General features: G+C 50.6%; 1 protein-coding gene across 2 annotated transcripts in view; it reads left to right on the top strand.

Annotated features, from left to right (window-relative positions):
• Hnf4a (hepatocyte nuclear factor 4 alpha) overlaps nucleotides 1-11,563 on the top strand; it is a 27,083-nt gene extending 15,520 nt beyond the window's left edge. Inside the window, exons 6-10 of one of the 2 annotated variants that reach the window (XM_005362960.1) lie at nucleotides 1,638-1,725; nucleotides 2,662-2,817; nucleotides 4,649-4,885; nucleotides 7,602-7,724; nucleotides 8,676-11,563. In XM_005362960.1, the coding sequence (XP_005363017.1) occupies nucleotides 1,638-1,725; nucleotides 2,662-2,817; nucleotides 4,649-4,885; nucleotides 7,602-7,724; nucleotides 8,676-8,818 (747 nt within the window). In that variant the 3' untranslated portion in view covers nucleotides 8,819-11,563. Of the gene's footprint in view, nucleotides 1-1,637; nucleotides 1,726-2,661; nucleotides 2,818-4,648; nucleotides 4,886-7,601; nucleotides 7,755-8,675 lie in introns of both variants that reach the window. The other variant, XM_005362959.2, reaches the window with a different exon arrangement.
• The last annotated feature ends 242 nt before the right edge of the window (nucleotides 11,564-11,805 follow it).

Genomic DNA, 11,805 nt, shown 5'->3' with positions numbered 1-11,805 from the left:
GAAAATAGAGTCTCACCACCACAGTGCCTCCTGGGTAGAGCATGCTCAGCGATTAACATCTTCTGTATCCCTTCCTATTGTTCACAGAAAATAGAATCTCACCTCCACGTTTCCCATTTCCTCCCACTTTGGGTTTCTGTCCTAGACTCCAGGCATGGTGAAGTGGGAAGGGGTCATAGCAGGTGGGCTCAGGAGGAACGGGAACCGGGAGGAAGTCAGGGTGCCGGCTCAGGCATTCATCCCCCTCTCCATTCTCTCCTTCACTTGTTTCAGAACAGATCTGTGTGTCTGCTGTCTTCTGCGGACTCTCTAGGCTGAAGAGGCTTACTGTGCATTCCCATGGCCGCGGCCTCTCTTGTCTCACTGCTCTGAGCTCCTTTCCTTCTCCCTCCCTCTCTCCTGCTCCCTCTTTTCTTCCCCTCCACTTGACTATCGCAGCACCATCCTCTTCTATCCCTTGGCCTACGTTACCAATCCCTTTCCTCTCACTCTCTCAGCCTGACGGTTCTGTGAGCTCAGAGACCGTGGTGTCCCCACACTGTCTGAACGAGTGTCTAGGAGGGATGGTGAGATGGTTCAACAGGCGAAGGCTCTTGCTGTCAAGGCTGATTCCCAGGACCCACAGGGTAGAAGGAGAGAATCGCTGTTCTCTGCCCTACACACACACACACACACACACACACACACACACCAATACATTTTTTAAAATAATGACACATTATGGGCATCTAATATTTGAAAGAGCACAGAGCAGCACCTCCCCTCGCGGCATGGCTTGCTACCTGCAGCCTCTCACCGAACACACAGATCCCCAGGGACATCAGCCTGCTGTCATTCTCTGGTCTTCACACAAGCACTAAGAACAACAGCTCTAAAGCACAGACGACAGCCTGTGAAACACTCAGACTTGACCTTGAACTTCAGTCTTCACAGACTGCCACGAAAAGACAGGGCTTGATGATGCCCTGTACTTGGTGGGAGCACATTCTAAGAACAGACATTCATCTGGAAGCTCACATAGATTCTCTGAGAATCCCAGAATCTTACAGCATCTGCAGCACAGGTACCGTGGACATCTATAGCACCAGTGACTTCCCAAGCTCGGTGCATCTTTGGAACCAACAGGGAAGCTCCTGCATATTTCAGGTCCAGTTCCTACACACAGACCCAGAATCACTAGTAGTTCAGCCCAAGACTATGACTTTCCCTAAGGTGCCTTAACAGTTCCCTACAGCTGGTAGGACCTCGGGACCCACAGTTTTAAAACATCTGGGACAAGTTGACACTCTTGAGAATCTGATCTGAGGCATGCACACCAGGTATGGCCTATGCCCTGATGAGGCCAGGGCATGGCTCCTTGCCCAGAGATGGAGACACACCAGTTCAAGAGCAGAGTGAACTGGACGTGCCCTGGTTTGGAGAGCACAGGCTCCACCTTCCTGGTCTTTGTAGAATACTTTCTATACACCTCGCTCCGTCAGTCATGGGAGAAAGGCAGAGGTTTTGTGGGGTGTGTTTCAGAGCTCAGGTAAGTAAAGGCAGAAGGGACACAGAGCTGCCTTGTCAAGGCCTCTGACCTGACTATGAGCAGCCTTCCTGGCGTGCAGCTGCTAGACTTCACCCTGTCTCTCTTCCAGGTGGCCCTGCTCAGAGCACATGCCGGCGAGCACCTGCTGCTCGGAGCCACCAAGAGATCCATGGTGTTCAAGGACGTGCTGCTCCTAGGTGAGGGGGCTTCTGGTCCCAGACAGAGCTGGAGGGGTGGAACCCAGCTAGGTACACCCAGGAAGGAAGAGTATCTCCACAAACACGGACCACGCAGGCCGGTCAAAAACATCCCAAACTGGATACACTGTTGCAAGCTGGTAATCCCAGCTATTTAGGAAGCTGAGGCAGGAAGTTTACAAGGTCAAGACATGCCTGGGTGGTTATGTGGAGGGCTCAAGTCAGCCTGAGAAGCATAACATGACCCTATCTTCAACAAAAAAAATATATAATTTTAAAAAAATCTAGCAACTATCAGTTGAGATCAATAGAAACAGCACTAGAGAAACCTTAAACTGGCTTGGTTGGGAACAGCACCTGTTGCCAAGATTTGCAATCTGAGTTTAAGCCTAGGGATCCAAGTGGTGGAAAGAAAAAGTCTACTCCTGAGATTGTGCACTGACCTCTGTGCATGCCCCATAGTACACAGACTGCTCTCCCAGAATAAATAAATAATAAATAAACCCTTTCAGTACAACAACCCCAAGATAGTTGCTATATATTCCCATTTTATAGATGAAGAAAACGGAGGCACAAACAAGTCAAATATGTTAACTAACTATAACCAGCCGTAAATGACAGAACCATTCAGATGGTGTGACCAGATTCCGGAGTCTATCCCTTGACCTTGATGCTTTAGTGCCTCCCAAGTGGACCTTGGGTTTCCTTCATCTTGAGTCATGCAGATAAAAGGACTTTGGGGGAACACAAAAGGCCTCTGAAAAACTAAGACCTCAGGCATTCACCTTCCTCCATTGGCCTCGGGTTTCTGATTTGTAAAATGGGCATGGTGACCCCAGTAACTCCTCCCAGGAGCACCAGGCACACAAATCACAGTCAAGGGTGACAGGAGTCAACCAAGGTGACAGTCCCATCTTCCCCCCTCCCCCCATCCAGGCAATGACTACATTGTCCCTCGGCACTGCCCAGAGCTAGCAGAGATGAGCCGTGTGTCCATTCGCATCCTCGATGAGCTGGTCCTGCCCTTCCAGGAGCTGCAGATCGATGACAATGAGTATGCCTGCCTCAAGGCCATCATCTTCTTCGACCCAGGTACCGTCCGCACCTCCTAGCCTTCGCATCCCCAGACCTGTCGTCACGTTCCTGATGGACTCACTTGCCTTATGACACCAGAAGTCATTCATCAACCCTGTGAGGCAGACCAGAGTTCCCAGGGAGGAAGGGCTTTGCAGGGCACAGATTGCAAAGGCCTGCGTTTTACTTTTCTTATCTTCCTTCTTGTCCATCATCCCGAGCATCCTTTCTCCCACCCTCCATTACTGCTGCCCTCCTGTCTCTGTTGATCAGCGTTGTAGCTTTCAGCAATACTCATTACTCTGTCCTGTCAGCGACAGGCAGCCTCTTCTACCCTTCACTTGCTGGAATGAGGATACCCAATCCCCTCCCCCACCTTCCTTCAGTCTCTCTCTGTCCTCTCCCTGATGACTGTGCTGACTCTTATCCCTGAGTTTGCACAGTACGTCTGTAGTCAAATCTTTGCACAAAGCCTGCTTTTGTTTCTCATTATCTGAGACTTGCTGTCTTCCCTTACCTGCTGGAGCGCAGGACCGCTGGGCGCTGGGCGCTCGGCGCTGTCCTTGGTGCTGGTCCCTGATTTCACAGAGATGGCCTCTAGCAATTAAAAGCAGCCAAGAGGAAAATGACTGCCATTTATCGAGGCCGCCCAGGTGCGCAGTTTTAAACATTTCATGCAGAGTACATATAGCATGATTCCGGTGAGTTAGGAACCATCTTCACCCCAGATCCAAACAGGGAGAAAGTGTAGAGAGGCTGATTGATTTAGCAAGGTCACACAACTAAGAACCTGAAGAACACGAATTTGTACTTTGGGCTGTTAATTTAGACATGTCTCTCCAACTCACGGTCTTACTTTCTGCTTGCAATTCCCATTTCCCAGAGGGCAAGGGTCTAGTTCCAGTCCTGTGGTGCAAAACTCTGGGCTGAGAGGGTGGTCATTCCTCAGCGACAGCTGCGATAGTCCTGGCCCCAAGGCAGAGTCAGCAGCTTGGTTGAGGGCAGGGGGACCTAGTCCAGGCCGGTACAGAACAGGTATTCAATAAAGATAATTGACTGAATAAAAGAAAGTGCAAAGTATGGGCGGGGTCTCTTTCTGCCAGAGGAACTGAAGCCTCAGTGGGGTCCCCAGGTGACAGACAGCAGCAAGCAGGAAAGGGGAGGGGAAACTATCTTGATGTGGCCAGTGCAGGGTCTGGATGGTGGAATCTCATCTGTAGGCCAGAAACCCCAAGTTCACATCATAGTTCTGCTGGCAAATAGTTGCATGAACTGACCAAGTCTTCCTTATTTCCCCTTGCCTGAGACAAAGAGAGACTAGGGCTCTCAATAGAAGAGCATCAGCCTAGTGTGTGCAAGACTCTCAGTTTGATCCATAGCACAGCGTAAGAAAACTATAAAGAGAAGTGAGACTGTAACATGAAGTGCCAGGCTTTGTATCTTTTGAAGCCTGGATCTTAAACCACTATTTGTTCTAGAGGAAGCTAGCTGTTGAGGACCCCAAATTCTTGTCCCAGCACTAACTTGTCCCAGGTTAAGACTCCCTGGTTCATGGGGCTGGAAAGATGGCTTGGCAATTAAGAGGACTGGCTGCTCTTCCAGAGGTTCAATTCCCAGCACCCTCATGGCAGCTCACAACTGTCTGTAACTCCAGTTCCAGGGGATCTGACATCCTTGCACAGATATACACATAGGCAAAACACCAGTACACATAAAATAAGATAAATAAATCATTAATAATAAATTAATTAATAAAAAAGACTCCCTGTGTTCCAAGGTCAGTAAGTCGCCCAGTTGGAGCCTACAGGTTAGGGGTTTTGGTGCTCCCTGACCACCTCTCCCATTGCAGATGCCAAGGGACTGAGTGACCCAGGCAAGATCAAGCGGCTGCGGTCACAGGTGCAGGTGAGCCTGGAGGATTACATCAACGACCGTCAGTACGACTCTCGGGGCCGCTTCGGCGAGCTGCTGCTGCTGCTGCCAACCCTGCAGAGCATCACCTGGCAGATGATCGAACAGATCCAGTTCATCAAGCTCTTTGGCATGGCCAAGATCGACAACCTGCTGCAGGAGATGCTGCTTGGAGGTCTGGAGCACGGGGCATGGCGGGGGGGTCCTCTCTTTGTGGGTCTGTAGTGCTGGCTCTTGGGAGACAGGCTTCTCGTGGACCTGCGCTGGCCCTCTAGACTCCAGCGCTTCCTCAGTGGGAGCCTTGGACTATCTGCTTGTGTGTAGGACCTCGGTTTGTCATCAGGAAAAATGTGGAGATAAGGACAGAGGTCCCTTTGTCCAGACACTGGGGGTCTAGCATGAGTCAGTCAATCACTCTTGAAAGGAGGGGAGAATTTCATGGATGTTAAACCCATTAAAAATGGGTTATGTGAGGACCTTTAGATGAGTCGACCAAGAGATGCCTCCCTGAAGTGGTGTCTAAGACTGGTGGATAAAAAATAAGTAGATTTTAATATCTTGAAAAGTATTCCAAGCAGAAGTCATTTGTTCCAAGCTCTGAGCTAAGATTTGTGTAAGAGATGGAGGAGATGAAGGTGGAAATTAATTAGAAACCAAGTCATAAACAGGGCTTGGTGGGCCATGATCAAACATGTCACTTTTGACCAGGCAGTGGTGGTTCACACATTCCTTTAATTGCAGCTCTTGGAAGGCAGAGAGAGGCAGGCGGATCTCTGAGTTCTGAGCTGAAGGCCAGCCAGCCTGGTCTACAAAGTTCCAGGAGAGCCAGGGATGCATAGAGAAACCTTGTCTTGAAAAGAAAAATGAGTTTTATATAGGAGCAAACTGTGTAATTCCAGCAACAGAGAAGCTGAGGCAGGAGGACCGTGGATTTGTGAGGCAGCCTGGGAAATATAGTGAGGCTTTGGAAGGAAAGAATGAGAGAAAAGAAGGAAGGAAGAAAAGGAAGGAAGGAGAAAAGAGGGAGGAAGGGAGGAAAGAAGGAAGGAAGGAAGGAAGGAAGGAAGGAAGGAAGGAAGGAAGGAAGGAAGGAAGGTGGGGAAGGAAGAAGAAAGAAAGGGAGGGAAGATAGGAAGAAAAATGGGGAATGGAATTGTGTTTTATTCTCTCTGCAACTCTTGTCAAGAGACTGAAAATACAGCTAAATTTTAAACAGGCCAGTCTGATTTAGGGGTCAATAGTGAATTATAGGGGGCAGTGGAAGCGCCCAGGAATGTTACTCTCTTCTGCCATCTGAGACAATGGTGGCTGAAAATGTGGAGGTAAGAGCAGGCAGAGAAGGAGAGGCTCTCTGGATGCCACGGATGCTGAAGCAGGGAGTGACAGAAGAGAAAAAGTACAGGGTCAAGTTCTGCTTTGAGTGGCAGAAACAATGGTGGAATAATTTACTGGCAAGGAAGATGGGGGGGGGACGACTTGAATCTGGGTCTCGGGTGGTGAGCAGATGACCCAGAGGATCCATCTGGACTTGACACGGGAGATGTGTTGGATATTCAAACGGGACAAACCTCGACTGTGAGTCGATGGCCCAGCAATAGAGGAAAGGCAGCCTTGGGTTTTCTAGCATCAGAAGTCAGAAGATGTGTCATAGAAGGCTTTAGAAAAGACCCATCAGGGGCATGGGAGAAAGGCAAGAAAATTATAGAGTCAAAAAAAAAAAAAAAGGTGTGCTTTCAGGATGACAGGGTTAGGATGAGGGGAGGAGAGAGGAAGGGGGAAAGGTACGATAAAGGAAGAAAAGGGAGGGGAGGGTGTGGGGAAGGGACGAAGTTAGAAATCAATGAAGGACTAGGAGAGAGAGAGGAGAGTGGAAGCTTGCAGGGTCCCGGTCCTGTGCTGTGAGCAGCATCAGAGGGTTTGGGGGATGGAAACCAGGTGTGGAGAGCATCACAGAGTAGGCACCGGGCAAATGGGAGAGTGATGAAGCAGAGCAGGGCAGACAAGCCTTGGATGGTGCTCCCCACGCAGCGTAGCTGAGCCAGAGCTGAGGTTGGCTGCGAGACGGTAACTCTAACCACAGACCACGATCACCCCTTAGGGGAAAGTGGGGCATCAGGTCTAGCCCCTCAACAGATAGGTCTGCGGTGGGTGACAGAGTCAGCATGAGAAGTAGAACCGGAGGCTGGAGAAGCGATGCAGGGTGCAGCCACCTCCAGATGGAAGCCAAGGCTCTCTGCCCCCGCACTGTTGCTATTTGGAGAGGCGTGGTTCTTCTGAGCGGAGATGTTCTGCGTGTTGTTTAGCTGCACGTCTGGCCTCTGTCCGTGAGATATGAGTAGAATCTCTCCAGGAATCACAATAAAAAAAAAAATATCTCCAGAAACTGTCTTCCAGAAGAGGACAAAATCACCCCACCTGAGGACCACTGTCAGGCAGGAACTCACCGCATTCTCAGCGGCCCTGTGAGCTGGCGGCTGTGGTGGCTCAGGTGTCACTGCCACCAGCATCAGGAGTTGTGGTCTGTTCGCCAGACACATTTGGGCGAGATAATCCCTCTGGATACTGTTATCCCATCTGTAGTATGGATGATAATGGTGTTCATTCTCTAGAACTAACAGGAGGATGAAATTGTGTAAAGAATTGAAAGTGCCATAAGCCAGTGCCCAGGACAAGATAGGCGCCCACTGACCTTTTTACCATGAAACCAAAGAGCTCACTCATTGTATTTAAACTCAGAAGTGCTGGTTTCTTTCAAGCCACGAAGCCCACAGACACGCCTGGTGATTTTCACATTTCTAGGCGGACCGCCACACTGGGGAAATGATGCCGCAAGGCTGTGGTCCTTTCCCAAGACTTCCGGTTCTGACTGATGCCCTCGTTTCCGCCTACAGGGTCGGCCAGTGATGCACCCCACGCCCACCACCCCCTGCACCCTCACCTGATGCAGGAACACATGGGCACCAATGTCATAGTTGCCAACACGATGCCCTCTCACCTCAGCAATGGACAGATGTGTGAGTGGCCCCGACCCAGGGGGCAGGCAGGTGGGCAGCCTAGGGTCTACCCTACAAGGGGTAAGGAGGGGGAGGGGACCTAAGAAAGGAGGCAGGAGAAGATTGTGTCTAGAAGGTGGAACCAAGAACACAGTTCTCTGTGTTCCAGAGCGAGGAATGGGGGTGGGGATAAGGGTTAAAGCTCTTTATTCAGTGAGGCTATGCATTCAGCAAGGTGACGGACAATGTCTACGGAACGAGGCAAGCCACTAGGTGAGGGGACCGTTGAGCATGTTTGCTGGCTGAGATTTCCATTAGATGAAATCGTCCACCAGGTGAAAGTGTTCGTTGAAATAGAGCTGGCCTGATGAATGAACGCCATCCTCTGGGCAGTTGAAAGAGACTGGCAATTCAGTAGGACTGCCCACTAGGCTATGGCCATCATCTGAGGGGAAATCGTCAGTGACTAATCGTCAACGGGATGAGGTGGCCACTGGGATGAAAGGGATTTCATTGAGTTTGGTCTTGGGAAAGTTGTCTTCAAAATGAAAGTAGCCACGCAGGTGAAAGTCACTCACCCAAACTGCGATGGGAATGAAGCCTTTTCGTTTGTGTTACTCTTCTCCCAAAGACTGAAGACATGCCAGTTTCAAACCAGTTAGCCCAGGGCCTCAGTTTCTGCTCTTTCTTCTGAGTCAGAATATTTTTATCACACTTCGTATTGCCTTTGGGAACAGTCACACCTGGGCCCTGGCCTGGGAAAAGCAGCCTGAGTCTCCATATCAAACGGTGGACAGATGGCAGGGAGGACTTCATAGAACGTAGAAGTTTGGGCTGTAAACAACCTTAGGGATTGGATCCGTCATCTTATTTTATATAATGTCTCAGCAGGTGGGAGGGCTTTCCCAGGCTCTTTGGTTATTCCCACAAAGGCTGGAATCCTGAGCGACTTCTGTTTCTTTCTCCCTTCAGCCACCCCTGAGACTCCGCAGCCGTCACCACCAAGTGGCTCAGGATCTGAACCCTACAAGCTTCTGCCTGGAGCCATTGCCACCATTGTCAAGCCTCCCTCTGCCATCCCCCAGCCAACTATCACCAAGCAAGAAGTCATCTAGCAAGCCATTGGGGGTCAGGGGTTCTGCTGGCTCACACCCTCAGAGAGCACCTGGGTGTAACTTAGTCACAGCAAGGAAGATGTGACAAAAGGGGCCGTTCCCAGAGCAACCATGGAAAGGGTGCAGAGCCCAAGACCATGGGCTGAATTCCACATGCATTGCCACCCCTGACCCCACACCCCGGAGGGCAGGCCTTCGCCTTGAGGAGCCCCGAGCTGGGAAGTTTTCTGCTGCCTGGACCACTTTTCCCAAGTTGAAGCCACTGTCTTCATCTTCATCCGTATCTTCCCTCAGCTTCTTCTCCCCGAAGGATGACTGTCTGCTGATGTTGCAGGACCTTGTTGAAACACAGCTCCCTTTCCCTCCCGCTGCTGGGGCCTCTTCCTTCCTGGTGCTGGTCAGGGGGTCTGGATGCAAAGCTCCTGAGGCTGAGTCAGCTTGCAGTGTGGTACTCCTCTCTCTTCCGCTGTGCCAACCTCAGGCGACCCCCTTTCCCATCCTCCACTGTTACCTTCCTCAGCCATTCTGTCTTCTCCAAAGCCACCTCTCGGGAGGCTGAGGAAGATGTGGCAACCATTTCCCCATTCATTCTGAGAACCTTTTGTAAGCACTGACCCGGGTGAGGCAGAGGGCAGGAGTCACCACCTCTCTCCCCACCTCTGCCAACACCAGCATGATTCTTCCCTCCCGTACTAGGCCACACCTTTGGAGCGATGAGCCCTATGGCTTCCTATAGCAGAGAGTCATCCAAGGGGAGACAATTGCAACAGAATGTAGAGAGAGGTTGGGAGCCATGGGGAAAGCATCTAGAGAGAGGCAAGCTCTGCCTCTGTCCCTTGAGAGGAAAGAGTGGGCTTCAGGCTAGCACAGCAGGTGACAGACCAGTTTCCAGGAGCCTGAATGAAGGCTCAGAGGCAAGAAACATAGTGTGGGAGGGAGACAATGAAGAAATCCGTTTCCATAGCATTGAGATGGGACACACACTGGGGACTACGGAACCTTGAGTGCTAGACTGAAGTCAGAAGTAGCTGCGGTGTGGTGCTGTCAGAAGCTGAACACATCCTGCAGAGGTAGGGCTACTGAGACAGAGCAAGGAGGCTAGACTAGAGCTTGGGGCTGGGACAGAGCAATGGATCAGGGCCGTCCCCAGGGCCTGTCAAACTCTCTCATACTCCCAGATGGTGCCATAGGCATTGACATCCACTATCTCATAGAACCTTCAGAAGATGAAAGTACAGGATCTTAACTGCCTCATAGGAAGCTCTTGTCTCCCCTGTGATGGAACTCAGAGATTTCACCATCCTTTACCTGTATCGATACCAGAGGCTTGCTCTTTCCAGACCGTGTCAGCTAGAGGGTGTTCTAAAGTCCCACTGGAAGTCAAGAATCCTGTTTGCTGAGAAGTAGCCGAGCGGATTCGTGACTCCTGTCCTTTACTCTCCCCAAGTGTGAAGAGCAGCAAGGGTGTGGTTCCTGGAAGAGGGACCCGTCTAGTCTGGGAGTCCAGGGCTGAGATAGACTGGGTGAGGGGCAGGAGAGGGATAAGAAAGCCTGGGCCAGGCTTGCTTGAGGAGCTGCATGCAAGCTGCATCCTGGAACTGCTAATCCCCAGCAGTCAGCACTTAGCCCCTGCCTGACTCTGGATGGCTTTGAGGAGCCCCTACAAAGTGCCACTGACCAATGTTTCCAAGGCTGGAGGTGTGATAAGCAGGAGGAAAGAGCCATGAGATTAACTATCATGTTCCATCAGGGCTGGCGCTTCTGAGTGGGTGGAGCTAGCACCCCAGTGTCCAGAAATCCCAGCTTCAGTGATAGGGTCCTCTGTAAAATGGAGGGGTACTGGGGCCACCTGCTTAAAGAAAAAGAACACCACAGTCCGGGATGGTCAGGATGGGTTGTCCTTAATCCCTTAGGCTATGTCTTGGGTCTCAGGACAGACTTGTCCATGCTCAGAGCCCTCAAGGCTTCCTTGGCCATCCTCACTCCAGTACCCCCAGAGGCTCCAGGCAGATCGCTCAGACTGCTCTGATGGACAGCTGGCCTCCTCCTGGACATTGCCTCCCACTCTTTGCCTCTCCATCCCCAGTGATGTTCATGAGAGGGGTAGGAAATGTTGACTTTCAGGGGTAGCAGTCTTCTGGTGTAGGGGTCAGCCGTTGCCCCCCCCCCCCGTCCATACTTTCTGAAGGAGAAATCCATCCCACACTAATAGCTATTACAATATGGGAAACGTGAAATAAAAGTTTACCCTTCTGATTATAAGCTGAGGACACTATGTTGGAGTTTTCTCTTCTGAGTTTTGGTCCTGCTATAATACGATGGACTAAGTACAAGCTGGTGGTAGAGAAGGGCGGGTGCTAAGCTTTTCTCCTGAGACCACCCTCCTTTGTTCAGGGAACTCTCAGAAGCTTCCAGCATTCAGGAGGCTTTCCTGAAGTGGACACAAGAGAAGGGAGGATTGGACACAGATGTCCTTGCTTTCTTGTGACAACCACGCCATTCACCCTGGCCATTCTCTGTGGCCTACCCTGTTAATAGAAATCGTGAACTTCATACCCAGCATTCATAAAGTACCCCCCCATCAGACTAGTTTGTACATGCAAACATCACTGGGGTCCCACACTGAGCCCCAAATCCCACCATTACTGCCTAAGGGGTCAAAAAACCCTTCAAAATCTCAAAATAGGTTCTTACTCTTGTGTTTTAGCATAAGTTTATCCAAAAATAATAAATGGCACGTATGTTTTCTAAGCCCTTGTATTGGTGTCTTTTTTCCCCTTGGTGTCAGAATAAGAGTCTGGGACATTCGTGCTGGGTAAGATGGCCTCCTTTTCAGTCTTCCTGCCTAGAGCTTAAACTTTATGGATAATCTCCTATCATATAGATGGCAAAACTGGGGCTTAGGGAGCTGATTTTCTTTGAAAAGCAGAGGGAGAAATCCCATCCCACCCCACACCATCCGTGCGTGTGTGCGTGCTTATGTGTGT

The sequence above is a fragment of the Microtus ochrogaster genome, linkage group LG8 (assembly GCF_000317375.1).
Source record: "Microtus ochrogaster isolate Prairie Vole_2 linkage group LG8, MicOch1.0, whole genome shotgun sequence".
NCBI classification, from domain to species: Eukaryota; Metazoa; Chordata; class Mammalia; order Rodentia; family Cricetidae; genus Microtus; species Microtus ochrogaster.
This window is presented reverse-complemented; position numbering and strand designations above follow the sequence as displayed.